Source organism: Neovison vison, chromosome 2 (assembly GCF_020171115.1).
Source record: "Neovison vison isolate M4711 chromosome 2, ASM_NN_V1, whole genome shotgun sequence".
Classification (NCBI taxonomy): Eukaryota; Metazoa; Chordata; class Mammalia; order Carnivora; family Mustelidae; genus Neogale; species Neogale vison.
This window is the reverse complement of record NC_058092.1, coordinates 207,664,488-207,677,042: the sequence shown is the minus strand read 5'-3', so window position 1 is coordinate 207,677,042 and position 12,555 is coordinate 207,664,488. Positions and strand designations below refer to the sequence as shown.

The window sequence follows — 12,555 nt, the reverse complement described above, 5'->3', positions numbered from 1 at the left end:
ATGCTGAAGGCACATGGATCTTCAAAGCCCTTTTCCTATTTTTTAGGTACGATTCTCATCTGCCTTCAGGGGACATCGTCCTCTGGGCCTGCTATGCCTTACACAATGGGCCCCCATTTCAGAATGATGCAGTAACTCAGTCTACCTGGGTAAAACATGCCAGCCTCGGTTATTGTCGGTAGTCTATGGCGTCACTGGAGGGCAAGCTGCCCACTGGTTTCTCCTCCTTGCTTTGGACACTTTCTGAGGCCAAGGCCTGAGAAGGTGATGTGAGTCCTCGGGGCTGTTTAGTTGACTTGGTGAACTTCTTGAATTCACTTGCAAAAGAAATGCCTTTTCTTTTGTCTTCTCTGGATGCCTGTGGAAAAAAGAACCTTCCATGGGTATAAGATGAAAGCCAGGATCCTCAATCATCTGCCACACTATCCCCTTCCTTTTCCTCTCTAGTGGGTAGAGCTTTGGGAAGAAGTGCTGAGGGAGTCCTCGCTCAAGACTGCTTACTCACAGTGGGGAGTACATTTCTTTTCATGCAGTGAAAGTGAAGCCAAACCATTTTCTCCCTACTAAACCCTTGACTCAGAAACTTTCTCCTAGATTTCATAAGTTCCCAGATTTGATTACCACGTGGTTATGAGTATCAAATGCTTTGTGGAGAGAGGAAAAGAACTTTGAACTTTACCTGAACCTGCTCCTTTAGCTTAAGGATGAATTTTCCTGCACCTTTCCACTTGCTCTGGGCTTGAAACACACACTCCTGATCCAAAAGAACCCTCTGGGAGGACTTCGGGGTAGAAGACTTCTTGGTAGCATCTTTCACCACCTCTTCCAAAAGCACATAGTCACTCGGGTTGGGGTTGTTCAGGATGCTATAGGAATATTTGGCTTTGCATAAGGTCTGAAAGAGAAGTTATAGTCCGCTGAATATAGACACAGTATCTCCAACACTTGCATTCATTTTGAAGGAAACCTGAAGGTGGGAAGATGTCACAGACTTTTAGAGGAGGGGGGATCTGTCTCAGATTGTATCGTCCCATTCCTCAGTTTATGTTTGCACAGTTGTTGCCTGTAACATGCTCTCCCATGTTACCTGATTGGGCTTCACAGCAGACCGTGATGTAGGTATTACGGCCCCATTTTCAGACAAGGAAACAATACAGAGGTTAAGCAGACTCCAGAGAATGCACAGCTAATGAGTAACAGAATACGGACGTGGACTGGGTCTATGAGCACCAAAGCTCATAGACATGAAGGTCACACAGACCGGGAGGAACAGAACCCTGATCCTAGGCAGCCCCTCTATCACGGTTTTGGATGTGGAAAGCATTTTAGTAATTTACCCGGTCTCCCTCCTCATTTAGTACAAGATCGTCTTTCACTTACGCATTTATTTGCTCATCAAATGCTTAGTGAGGGCCGTATGTGTCCCAGATACTGTGCTTTGGGGGAGAGAAAGGTGAAAAAAGCAAACATAGGTCTGGGCTCTCTTGGAGTTCAAACTCTATGAAGGAGACAAATATTAACCATGTCATCGTGCGACAGCAAATAGCACCTAATAGTGCTTACAAGGTGCTGGGCATTGTACATCTTACGTGTATTTACTGACTTAATTTTCACCACAACCCTGTGTGGAAAGGACTATTACACAGTCTTTGCATTGTGGAGGTAGTAGCTTACCACATAGGATATAATAATGTGTGCTGGAGCCAAATGGACTGGGCTAGTGAGGTCAGATGTGGTGGGACTCTCCACACAACAGAAACTGGCCGACACTAAAAACCAGTTGGGCTTTTTCTTCTTCTTCTTCTTTTTTTTTTTTCCTTAAGAGAGCCAGTTTACCAGCACACCATAGCTGAGGCACTAAGAAGGACAGCCGGGATTTGAACTCAGCAATTTATTATTTATTTATTTATTTTAACAAAAAAGGATTTTATTTATTTATTTGACAGACAGAGATCACAAGTAGGCAGAGAGGCAGGCAGAGAGAGAGGAGGAAGCAGGCTCCCCGCTTAGCAGAGAGCCCGATGCGGGGCTTGATCCCAGGACCCTGAGATCATGACCTTAAGCCGAAGGCAGAGGCTTAACCCACTGAGCCACCCAGGTGCCCCTGAGCTGAGCAATTTAATGTAGAGTCTGTGTTGTTAACTATTATGCTCTACCACTTCTCAAATGGGTAGTTAATAAACACAAACCATGACAAGGCTTGAAGGAAGGAGATTCCTTTGAAACCATGTACACAAAGAAGCATGACTTAAAAGAGGGAAAGGGCCAGAGAAGGCCTCCGGCATGTCCTCTGTAAAATCTCAGAAACAGTCACCAGTGACTGGCTTAGGCATTTCTGGGACAATGAAATTACTCCTCTGTGGCGTCCCCTCCTAAATCTTTTCCCAACAGTTCCACAGAAAGCGGGACTCATGATAGATACCCAGGCAAATGTCTATTGAAGGAATGAACTAGTATGTCCTAACCTAGAGACACAATCTCCCTTTTCAGATACCCATTGGTCTAGAACTTCATTCATAAAATGAGCTGACGTCTGATTTGTGCCAGTGATTTACAGTGAGGAGCAGACTTGAGGCGAGCGAGGGTGAGGCTTTCACCTGCTGAATGACATCCTGTGCGGTGCTGACACGGGGTGCTTTGATGACCGTTCGAGGTTGCTCTGGAGAAACATCATGCACTTGGACAAAGAAACTCTCCTCCTCTGAGCTCAAGATCACCTCCTTGTCATCTTGAATAATGCTTCTCTCTTCTAGGTTCTATGTTAGAAAAAGAAAGAAAGTATGAGTAAATGGTAAGATGATGAAGAAAAAGAAAGAAAAACCCAGCGAAAATGTGAGCTGTATCTGGGCAATGTGGGAACTATTTCTCAGCTTTCTATTTCATATACTAGTTAATAGTTCATAAATGATTCTACAAGGATATCCATGTCTTCTGAGAGGAAGAAAGTAATGTAGGTATTTCTGCATGATGTTTACAGACTGATAAGGTCTGGCTCACAGTGAGCCAGTAGATCTCTATATACTACAGAGTCCAAATCAACTGTAGATGGATTTGTAAAAGGACAACATACCATATTGCCAATGACCAAAAGCCAAATAAAAACACCGTGAATTACATTTAAGAGAGAGCCCATTCATTCCCTACACAGGCCTTGGGCAATTAAGGAACGCTAGACATCTGAACAATGAAACATGCAAACAGACTCTCAGCCAGACTGGATGGACAGAGCCATCAGTGAAAAGGCTGACATGATGGCTGGAGGTTAGGATACACTGCAACGAATATCGACAAAATTCTCAGTAAGTGTTGAGAATTGGTCATCAGGTTAATTGGCTTTTGGTGACTCGGCTTTCAGTAAATTTTACTCATGTAACTATATATTAAATATATATTTAGATATATCTATAGATATATGAATCTTATTAAAAAATTTTTTTTAAAGATTTTATTTATTTATTTGAGAGAGAGACAGTGAGAGAGAGCATGAACGAGGAGAAGGTCAGAGAGAGAAGCAGACTCCCCATGGAGCTGGGAGCCCGATGTGGGACTCGATCCCGGGACTCCAGGATCATGACCTGAGCCGAAGGCAGTCGTCCAACCAACTGAGCCACCCAGGCGTCCCAGAATCTTATTAAAATTTTTAAAGAGTATAGAAATATATCAGGGACGCTTGGGTGGCGCAGTTGGTTGGACGACTGCCTCCGGCTCAGGGCGTGATCCTGGAGTCCCGGGATCGAGTCCCACATCAGGCTCCCAGCTCCATGGGGAGTCTGCTTCGCTCTCTGACCTTCTCCTCGCTCATTCTCTCTCTCACTGTCTCTCTCTCTCAAATAAATAAAATAAAATCTTTAAAAAAAAAAAAAAAAAGAAATATATCAATAAAAAGTCAAACTTTCCCCATCATCAGCTTTTTTTCCCCTCTCATCTTCTTCTCCACAAAAAACCCCACTGTTGTTAGGTTATATATGCTTCTAAACATCTGCTATTGATCTATGTATTTTTGTGTGAACAAATATATACAATGAAACCCTGAAATTATGTGAATTTAGGTATAATATGATTATCGAATGGCTCCTGATTTTGTTAGCGCCATTCTCAAATGAAAGGTAGCTTACAGTTCTCTTCTGCAAGGTGGGGGTGTTGTGAAGGGGGAGGGTCAGCTCTATCCCAGGAACTGAGCATTTAGCAGGAAAGTCCCTGGATCTCTAACAGTCTCCTGGCCTAATCTCCTCAGACCAAGCCACTGAAATGATGCTAACTAACCAGAAAAATCCAAGAATCACTGCCACTCTCCTGGAGGTTCCAACCAGCGGTATGGCCCAGAATTGTCCCTGGCAATATTGAAGTCTGAAGGGATAACCGCCACCAGATGGCGCCAAACTGCAGCCACGACCAGAAAGGATAGGTTCCTGGAGCTTCTTGCCAACCAGCCCCCCAGGCTCACTCCAGTCATTTCATTAATCTTGCAGTCATGGTTCCTACAATTTTCAGGACTGATGTTTTTGGACCTCGTTTGTTATCGTATGGGTGTTGGGGAGGGGAGAGTTACTGTCTATTTCTATTATATAAACTCCATATAATGTTTTTCAACTTGTTTTTTTGTCCCCACTTAAAAGATTGTGGTGTTCATTTTAGGTCCAATTCCTTGATATTTAGCTGTGTAATATGCCACTATGTTGATCATAATATATTTAACCAGTTGGAGAGTGGGGCTAGGTGGTAATTCATCTGACATAATTTATAATCCGTATCTTGAAAACCAGGAAGCCAAGAAGCATTAAAAAAACAAAAAAGGTTCTAATGGACACATAAAATACCTCAATAACTATGCAATAAGCATTACTTTTAAGAACGCTCCTTGGAGCCTCACTCAGAACTTATTTATTTCCAAAGAGTTTTCTGCCCACATATTAGAAGGCTCAGGTTACACCAGAACAATGGCCCTTACTTGTATCTCTTTATAGCTTACTAAGTATTTTTTTACATATTGTCTGTATGTTTGGCATGAGTCTCATGTCCATATTTTTCAATCAGGCAGAGTAGTTTCTCTTACAGATTTACAAATTAGGGCACAGAGTTTTACATAAGTTAAATGAGCTGTACAGGGTCATCTAATTTGTGGCAGAGCAAGGTCTGTCTGATTTCAAGTCCGGCAGGTAGCCCAGGAGGGCATACTGACTTACAGGAAGATGTGATCCTGACAGCCTGAGAACCCAGAAGACAAGAAAACTATAAAAAGCAGGCAGGCAGGCAGACAGAGGTCAGAGGTCATGGAGGGCAGTTTGGGGACTTTCAATATATAGGCAATCTGCATACTTATCTCACTAGTTCCACAAAATGAAATACATGGAAATACTTATAGCCCAAATCTATCAACTATGCTTGTATCTGCTTGCATTCAATAACTGCTGAATTCATTTATTCAGTCAGTAAATATTTACTATGTGTCACTATGCACCAGATCTACCTAAACACTTAAATGTAATTTGTTCTCTTAGCAGACACATGTTCAGTCATTTCAAAAATCTCCCCATGCTTAGTGGCTCGGTCGGTTATGTTTCTGTCTTCAGCTCAGTTCATGATCCTGGAGTCCCGGAATTGAGCCCCACATGGGGCTCCCGGCTCAGGGGCGAGTCCGCTTCTCTCTCTCCCTCTGCTCCTCCCCCTGCTTGTGTTCTCTCTCTCGCTCACTCTCTCTTTCAAATAAATAAATAAATATAATCAATCTTAAAAAAAAAAAAAAATCTCCTCCCCACAAAGGCATTGTATAGGAGAGCTTGCTATATTCTCCCCCTCAGAAAAATGCTTGTTAGCCTTCCTTTCTAATTTATCCCCCTTACTCTTCAAAATGCATCTCTTCCACCAGCCCTTGTGAAATATTTATTCCTGGGGTCTCTACAGCTTGTTTTCATATGCATTTTAAAAATTTTATTTATTTATTTTAGAGAGAGATTGCTAGAGGGGGAAGGATCGAAGTGGGAGGAGCAGAGGGTGAGGGAGAGGGACAAGCAGACTCCGTTCTCAGCATGGAGCCCCACATGGGGTTTGGTCCCAGGAGCCTGAGATCATGACCTGAGCTTAAACCAAGAGTCAGATACTTAATCGACTGAGCCACCCAGGTGGCCCTCATACACATTTTAAATTGCATATGGGCATTCCTAACCTCCCCAGCATGACACTCAATGGCCAGTCCATGTTATCTCCTGCTTGCTGCCGCCTGCTGTCTCCACAGTGCTGGGCACCAGTGTCCCAGAGGGCTGGCTCAGCACCAGCCTGGGGAGCACAGGATGGGGCAACAACACTGACTGGAAAGCCACAGATGTAGTTCTTTCTATGTCTCACCTTGTCATAATTTAACCTCTGTGAACCTCCATTTCCTTATGTGTGAAATGGTTTCCATTCTGTCACGAGATCATTCAAAAGCAGTAAGTAAGAACTTTAAACACTGTAAATCATTGTGCAACTATATGGTTTGAAAATTCACTTGTTGACATAATCACTTAGATACTTTTTTATAGGTAGCTGGAGAATGAGGTAAGACAATGGGAAATAAAAAGGAAGAATGTAGAGAGAAACTGATCATGGCTTCCGAAGTCCAGCTAAGCCCTCTGATATTTTCTCATAAAGCTGTAATTACTAGAACTGCTTGTTAACTGTCTCTGCAACGTGTAAGTCCAATAGGGAGAGGAGGCTGGGGAGACAATTACATTTCTGTGCCTAAATGAAGTGTCCTTTTATGGTCTAAGGCAAGGTTAGGAGGAAAGACAGAGGCTCTGGTTTCCCAGAGCAGATGCTGGAGCTCTCTGGAGCCAAGAGCTGGAGCTCTTGGCCACGGCCACAGTTCAGTACACAGTGAAAATGTAGCACATGATGCTGAAAACTGGCTCTTTCTCATCTCCACTGTATCCCAACACCATGGACCTTTGATAGGCATTTTACCAACCAAGCTCTATTACATGCTCCAAAGGAGCCAACCATGTGCCCAGAACAGGGCTTGGCTCCTATTAGGTGCTCAGGAAATATTGGTTTAATCAATGGTTGAACTGACTCAACTCCTTCATTATTGATGTATCATGAGGCATGCTGTCTGTGGTGAAGCAATGACTTTATAGGTCATTTTAGAAAATGGCACGAAGTTAGTGGGTTCTTATAAAAAAGAAAAATCAATGCTCCATTCACAAACTCAGACAGGAGTTAACCAATGTAGATTGACATGCAATTAGTGAATTGTTTCCTTTGTGGGAACGACCAGGGGAATGTTAGTGAATGTAATGTTAATTTTTACTAATTCTGCCTGAGGCTGAGAGATTATTCTTGCTTTGTGTGAAGTTACAGAATATTTTCAAAGAAATACTGTTGTTTTGCCTAGAAGCACAGAATCTTCGAGTAGCTAAAACTTTAATAGGCATGAAGAGGCAGGCAAGGAAACCCCAAAGGTAAAAATACCAACGGGACTAGCATGACACAGTGCTGTGACGCTTACAACAATGTCTGTTCACAATGAAATCAAATCCTGGACCCAGCTGATTCCTTATGTACAGCTGATGCTGTACATAAGGAATCCTTTGAGTTCTTGCTCCCTTTCTTTTACAAAGGACAGCTTTTAGACTGAATTTCCGTACCTTAGAGATAACATTCTGAACACACGCAAAAGAATAAAATCATTTCTCCACATTTACTTAAGAAAAACAACAGAAGTCAAGTTGCAGTTATAGGAAATTCTGAATGCAGGGAGGTGGCCAGGTCTGAGGCCGCTAATCACATACTGAGTCGTCATGGTGTCAGACACACTTACTTCCTGCTGGGTTTTTAAGACAATCCTGCCAACATAGCCTTCCTCTGGAAACCAGCTGCTTAAAATCTGCATGATCTCTTCTTCTGGACCAATGACTCTTTGGAATGGTTGTTTCCTGCATTCATTCTTTTCCTTAGATATAAAAAATTTTTCTTCCATCAAAAAATAGTCTGTGACAATAGGTTTGGTGTCTTGTTCAGTCGTCAGAATCTAAAAAAAAGCAAAGGCAAAACTTTCATTCAAAATAAGGCTATTTTGGGACGCCTGAGTGGCTCAGTTGGTTAAGCAGCTGCCTTCGGCTCAGGTCATGATCCCAGCATCCTGGGATGGAGACCCACATTGGGCTCCTTGCGCGGCAGGGAGCCTGCTTCTCCCTCTGTCTCTGTCTGCCATTCTGTCTGCCTGTGCTTGCTCTCTCTCCCTCTCTCTCTCTGACAAATAAAAATAAAATCTTTAAAAAAATATATAAAAAAAATAAGGCTATTTTTCCGGCACCTGGGTGGCTCAGTTGGTTAAACATCTGCCTTGGTCTCAGGTCATGATCCCAGGGATCAAGTTCTGCATCGGGCTCCCCGCTTTGAGGGGGCCTGCTTCTCCCTCTGCCTCTCTCTCTCTCTCCCTCTGTCTCTCATGTCTCCCCCTCTATTTTTCATCTCTGTTTCACTCTCTGTCTTTCATGAATAAATAGAATCTTTAACCTGCCCCCAAACTAAAATGAGCTGTTTTTTGCAGAGAACAAACTGATGGTTACCAGAAGGGAGGTAGGTTGGGGGATGAGTGAAATAGGTAAAGGGGGATTAATGAGACACTTATCATGGTGGGCACTGAGCAATGTATAGAATGATTGAATCATTGCATTATTATACACCTGAAATCAACATAACACTGTATGTTAACTATACTTGAATAAATACACACACACACACACACACACACACACACCACCACCACCACCACATGAAATAAGCCTGTTTTCACAGTGTTTACATAGGTTTGATGTACCGTTTATAAGTAAGACCTACTCTGCAGCGTTGCATAATTCTTCCTGGAAGACCTAAGAACTCTCTGATGTCCAAGAAGGATTGTTTATGTTCATTCTGGGCAACGACACAATTTATTCATAATCCCCAGACAGTGTAACTATTTTTCCCACAGTTGGAATGAGAGCTCCTACTGAATTACAAGCTTGAGGCTTCCCAGTCTATGCGTTTAGCTCTCTGGGATCCTGTCACTCAGGACCAGTGGCAAAGACCCTAACACAGCTTTTACCAACATCATCCCTTTTTCTCAGGTTGGAAATGCTTGTCTTCTAATGTCATCTGACCTAAGTTCCTGGGAATTCTCCTTTCAATGAACTCTTGACACCATGCCTACAAGCTTGTTTTCTTTGTTGGCGACGAACCCTGGATGGTCAAACAGAGCAGCCGAGATGAGGCTCTGGAGCCAAACGGACCTGGGTCTGAGGTTTGCCTTTAATACTGACTGACTGTGAGGTGCTGGGCATGATATTTAACCCCTCGGAGGCTCAGTTTCCCCATACATAAAATGGGAACGGTAAAAGTAACAACCTCATCATTTCATTTTATGATACAGGCACCGGTTATGAAGCCGGGTGCAGGCACTTATGAGAACCCAGTGAACACTAGCCATCACTACGGCCCCTCCGGCTGATGCATTGCTTCCCACTCGTGCAGGTTACTGACAAAAGGCTCAACTTCGAGTGAGGACAGAGAAAGTTGCCACCATCTGGCTTGTATTAGGCAAACACCCTTCTCCTTGCCTGCGCCAATGATGCAACTACCAGAGTCAACACTTGGCACTGCTTCATCTCACTTGGAGGAAAAGCAGAGAGAGCTGAGGACGGTGGAGGCAGAAGACTCTCAGGGAGACGCTGCTCCCTTCACCCCAGTCCTTGGTCTGTAATCGATCCTGGGCTACGGATCCTATGGGGGGCAAGACAGCTACTGCTATGGGGTATTCAGGATGTGAAGCGTCTAGGAGTGGGTCAGTCGGCACCATCATCCCCACGAGAGGGCCTTGTCACTCCCTCCTCAGTCCTGCTTTATATCCATGGAATTATTCACTAGGGGTGACAATAAAGTAACGGGCTGCTTTTCGTGGGTGGTCTATGGAAATACTACCCTACTTAATATCTCCAAATCCCCAACAATACTTTGTGATAGTAGATGCTGAAGTTCATGGCCCGATTGCTTTAAAAGATAAAAACAAACCCCCAAACAAATGCCACTCCCCCAAGTCTTGGTAGCTGCTTTGTTTGATAGTCTATGAAAACTGGCACTTAAGCCGTTTTCTCTGACTTTAAGTCAGTTTTAAAATGTTGGGCAAATTGTTGCCTGTCCATAGAGACTTCCTCTCAAAACCCAGGACTATTTTTTACTCTTATTCCATATGGTGGTTTCCCTGGTTTCTAGTCTCCACCCCCGCCGCATACATTCTAGGATCCCAGCTACCAGTCGTCACACACCCTAACTTCAGAGAGAGCCCACGGTCACTCCTCTTGGTTACTCCTCCCTTGGTCTACTCCAAGGAGGAAAAGGGATGAATTGGGTTAGGGATAAAATAGTCTGCCAAGATATTAGGTCACTGTGCTAAGGAGCAGGGGAGCTCCCAGTGTGAAGACAAACGACATTACACATGGGTATGCCTGTCCTTTTGAGGAACTGCCTCCCTCTGGATGCTGCTTTGTTCCCGGTTTTCTCACTCAGACATGCCCTCCCATGGAGGGGGGGCAGTGGCCCTGCCTACAGAAAGCCACAGAGATCTTGGGGTTCCCAAGCAGATGCGGGACCACATGAGGGGCCTGAGGCCAGGGCTGCTGCAGGGTTTGGGGCAACAGGCCCTCGTTCTCTCATGTCAGGCCCTGCTGGCCCCTTTGCACCAGAGGGATGGTACCTGGAAGGTTGAGATCAAGTGACAGGGGAAGGCCGACAAGGGGGCTGCTCAACATGCACATAAATGCCTAAGGTTGGAAGGGCCGAAGATGTCTTCTTGGCCATGTGCTCCACCGTGATGCTCTAAAACTTTGATCCAACTCCTAGGACGGCAAGCAGACTTCATTCAGCTTGTGTGCAAATTCTGATGGATTAGTAAGCTCTACATTAAAAAGAGAGATGAGGCCCGGCTCTAGGGTTAGAGGGAAGGAGTACACATGCTTGGAGAGCCACGCATTCTGGTCTTTATCCTTCCTGAACCCCATGTTTTTAATGTGTTAAAAATCCTTTTCTACAGGTTAGCTTGTCTCGTGGTAAACCAAGTTCTCCCAGATCATTCTTAGGGTGGATCTCGGTGTTGAATTACACAAATAATCAAAAGGAAGCGCATCACCATGAACTTTGTGTTTTATGTATGCTTTTGTGTTTACACATGCATTTACGCATATACACAAACACACACACTTATATATATATATATAGATGTTGGATTCTCCCAACCATGAGCTTGGTGGACTTACTTGTTGGAGAAGTTGCTTTGCCTTGGTGCCACCATTTATGGAGAAAACAGTAAAGGGCTCTGGACCTGGGACCCCATGCACTGTGACTTTGTGAGTCTGTAAACATTTTCTTTCTTCTGTATTAAACATCTGCAAGGAAGATCACATGGTTTCTTATTCATTCTCATTCTCATGTTATTTCCAGGCTATATTCAATACAGAAGTGCTAGTTCTTAGAAGTCTGTAGGGGGACACATAAATGCAAAAGAAGACCATTCTTCTATAACCTGATGCTTCTGTTTGTGGTTGAAGAGGCCATGGTGCATCTTCCTTAATAGTCTAGTGAGGATATTAGCAGTATACTACCAAAATAATAATTTATTTTAAATAGTAGTGACTCTTTACATCCTAATTAGGAGACCTGATAGCATCTGAAATGCATGTTACTTCTGATGAACTGACCTCCAACAGTGTCTACTGAGTTCCATCTCTCTTTAGGGTCCTGGGCTAGAATTTTGGATGGTAAGATGATAAATAGACTATTACAGCCTTGGAGAGCTCGCTGCCTGGGCACACAAATAATTATAATGTGAAAAGCATTTCTGTTTCAGGAAGAGCTGGGGAGGTGTGTGTAACTCATAAAACTTTTTTTTTTAAGATTTTATTTATTTATTTGACACGAGAGAGAGAGAAAGAGAGAGAGAGAGAGAATACAAGCAGAGGGAATAGGAGAGGGAGAAGCAGGATTCCTGCTGAGTAGGGAGCCCGGTGTAGGGCTCGATCCCAGGACCCTGGGATCATGACCTGAGCCAAAGGTAGATACTTAACGACTGAGCCACCCAGGCGCCCCCTTATAAAACTTTTTGAACATTTTCTGTATTAAGATATATTCATTCATTCATTCAAAATACAAAATTCACTGAGAGCTGAATAATGACATTATACCTGGCCCTGGAAATATTATTTTATTATTATTTCTCTCCCTGGAAAAGGGACAAAGCCTCCATAAAACCCCCTAAAAGATGGAGTTCTGAGAGCTTCTGGGTTGGTGAACACTTCAGGATGCTGAAAAGCTCTGTACACCCTTCTTTCTAGACCTTGATCCATATATCTCTTCCATTTGGCTGCTCCTGTGTTGTATTCTTCATAATAAACTGGTAATAGTAAAGCACATTTCTGAGTTCTATGAGTGATTCTAGAAAATTCTTGAACCTGGGAAGGGAGTTGTAGAAAACTCCTGAATTTATAACTGGTCAGTCAGCAGTACCAGTGACAGCCTCGCACTTGCCACTGGCACCTGAAGTGGGGA

At 43.6% G+C, this 12,555-nt stretch overlaps 1 protein-coding gene across 4 annotated transcripts in view; it reads right to left on the bottom strand.

Annotated features, from left to right (window-relative positions):
* PLCE1 (phospholipase C epsilon 1) overlaps nt 1-12,555 on the bottom strand; it is a 328,811-nt gene that overhangs the window by 3,437 nt on the left and 312,819 nt on the right. For all 4 annotated transcript variants that reach the window (XM_044240131.1, XM_044240134.1, XM_044240133.1 and 1 more), the window contains 5 exons: nt 11,268-11,396; nt 7,796-8,005; nt 2,598-2,756; nt 680-895; nt 146-358 (listed from right to left, as the gene is read on the bottom strand). In XM_044240131.1, the coding sequence (XP_044096066.1) occupies nt 170-358; nt 680-895; nt 2,598-2,756; nt 7,796-8,005; nt 11,268-11,396 (903 nt within the window). In that variant the 3' untranslated portion in view covers nt 146-169. The remainder of the gene's footprint in view (nt 1-145; nt 359-679; nt 896-2,597; nt 2,757-7,795; nt 8,006-11,267; nt 11,397-12,555) is intronic.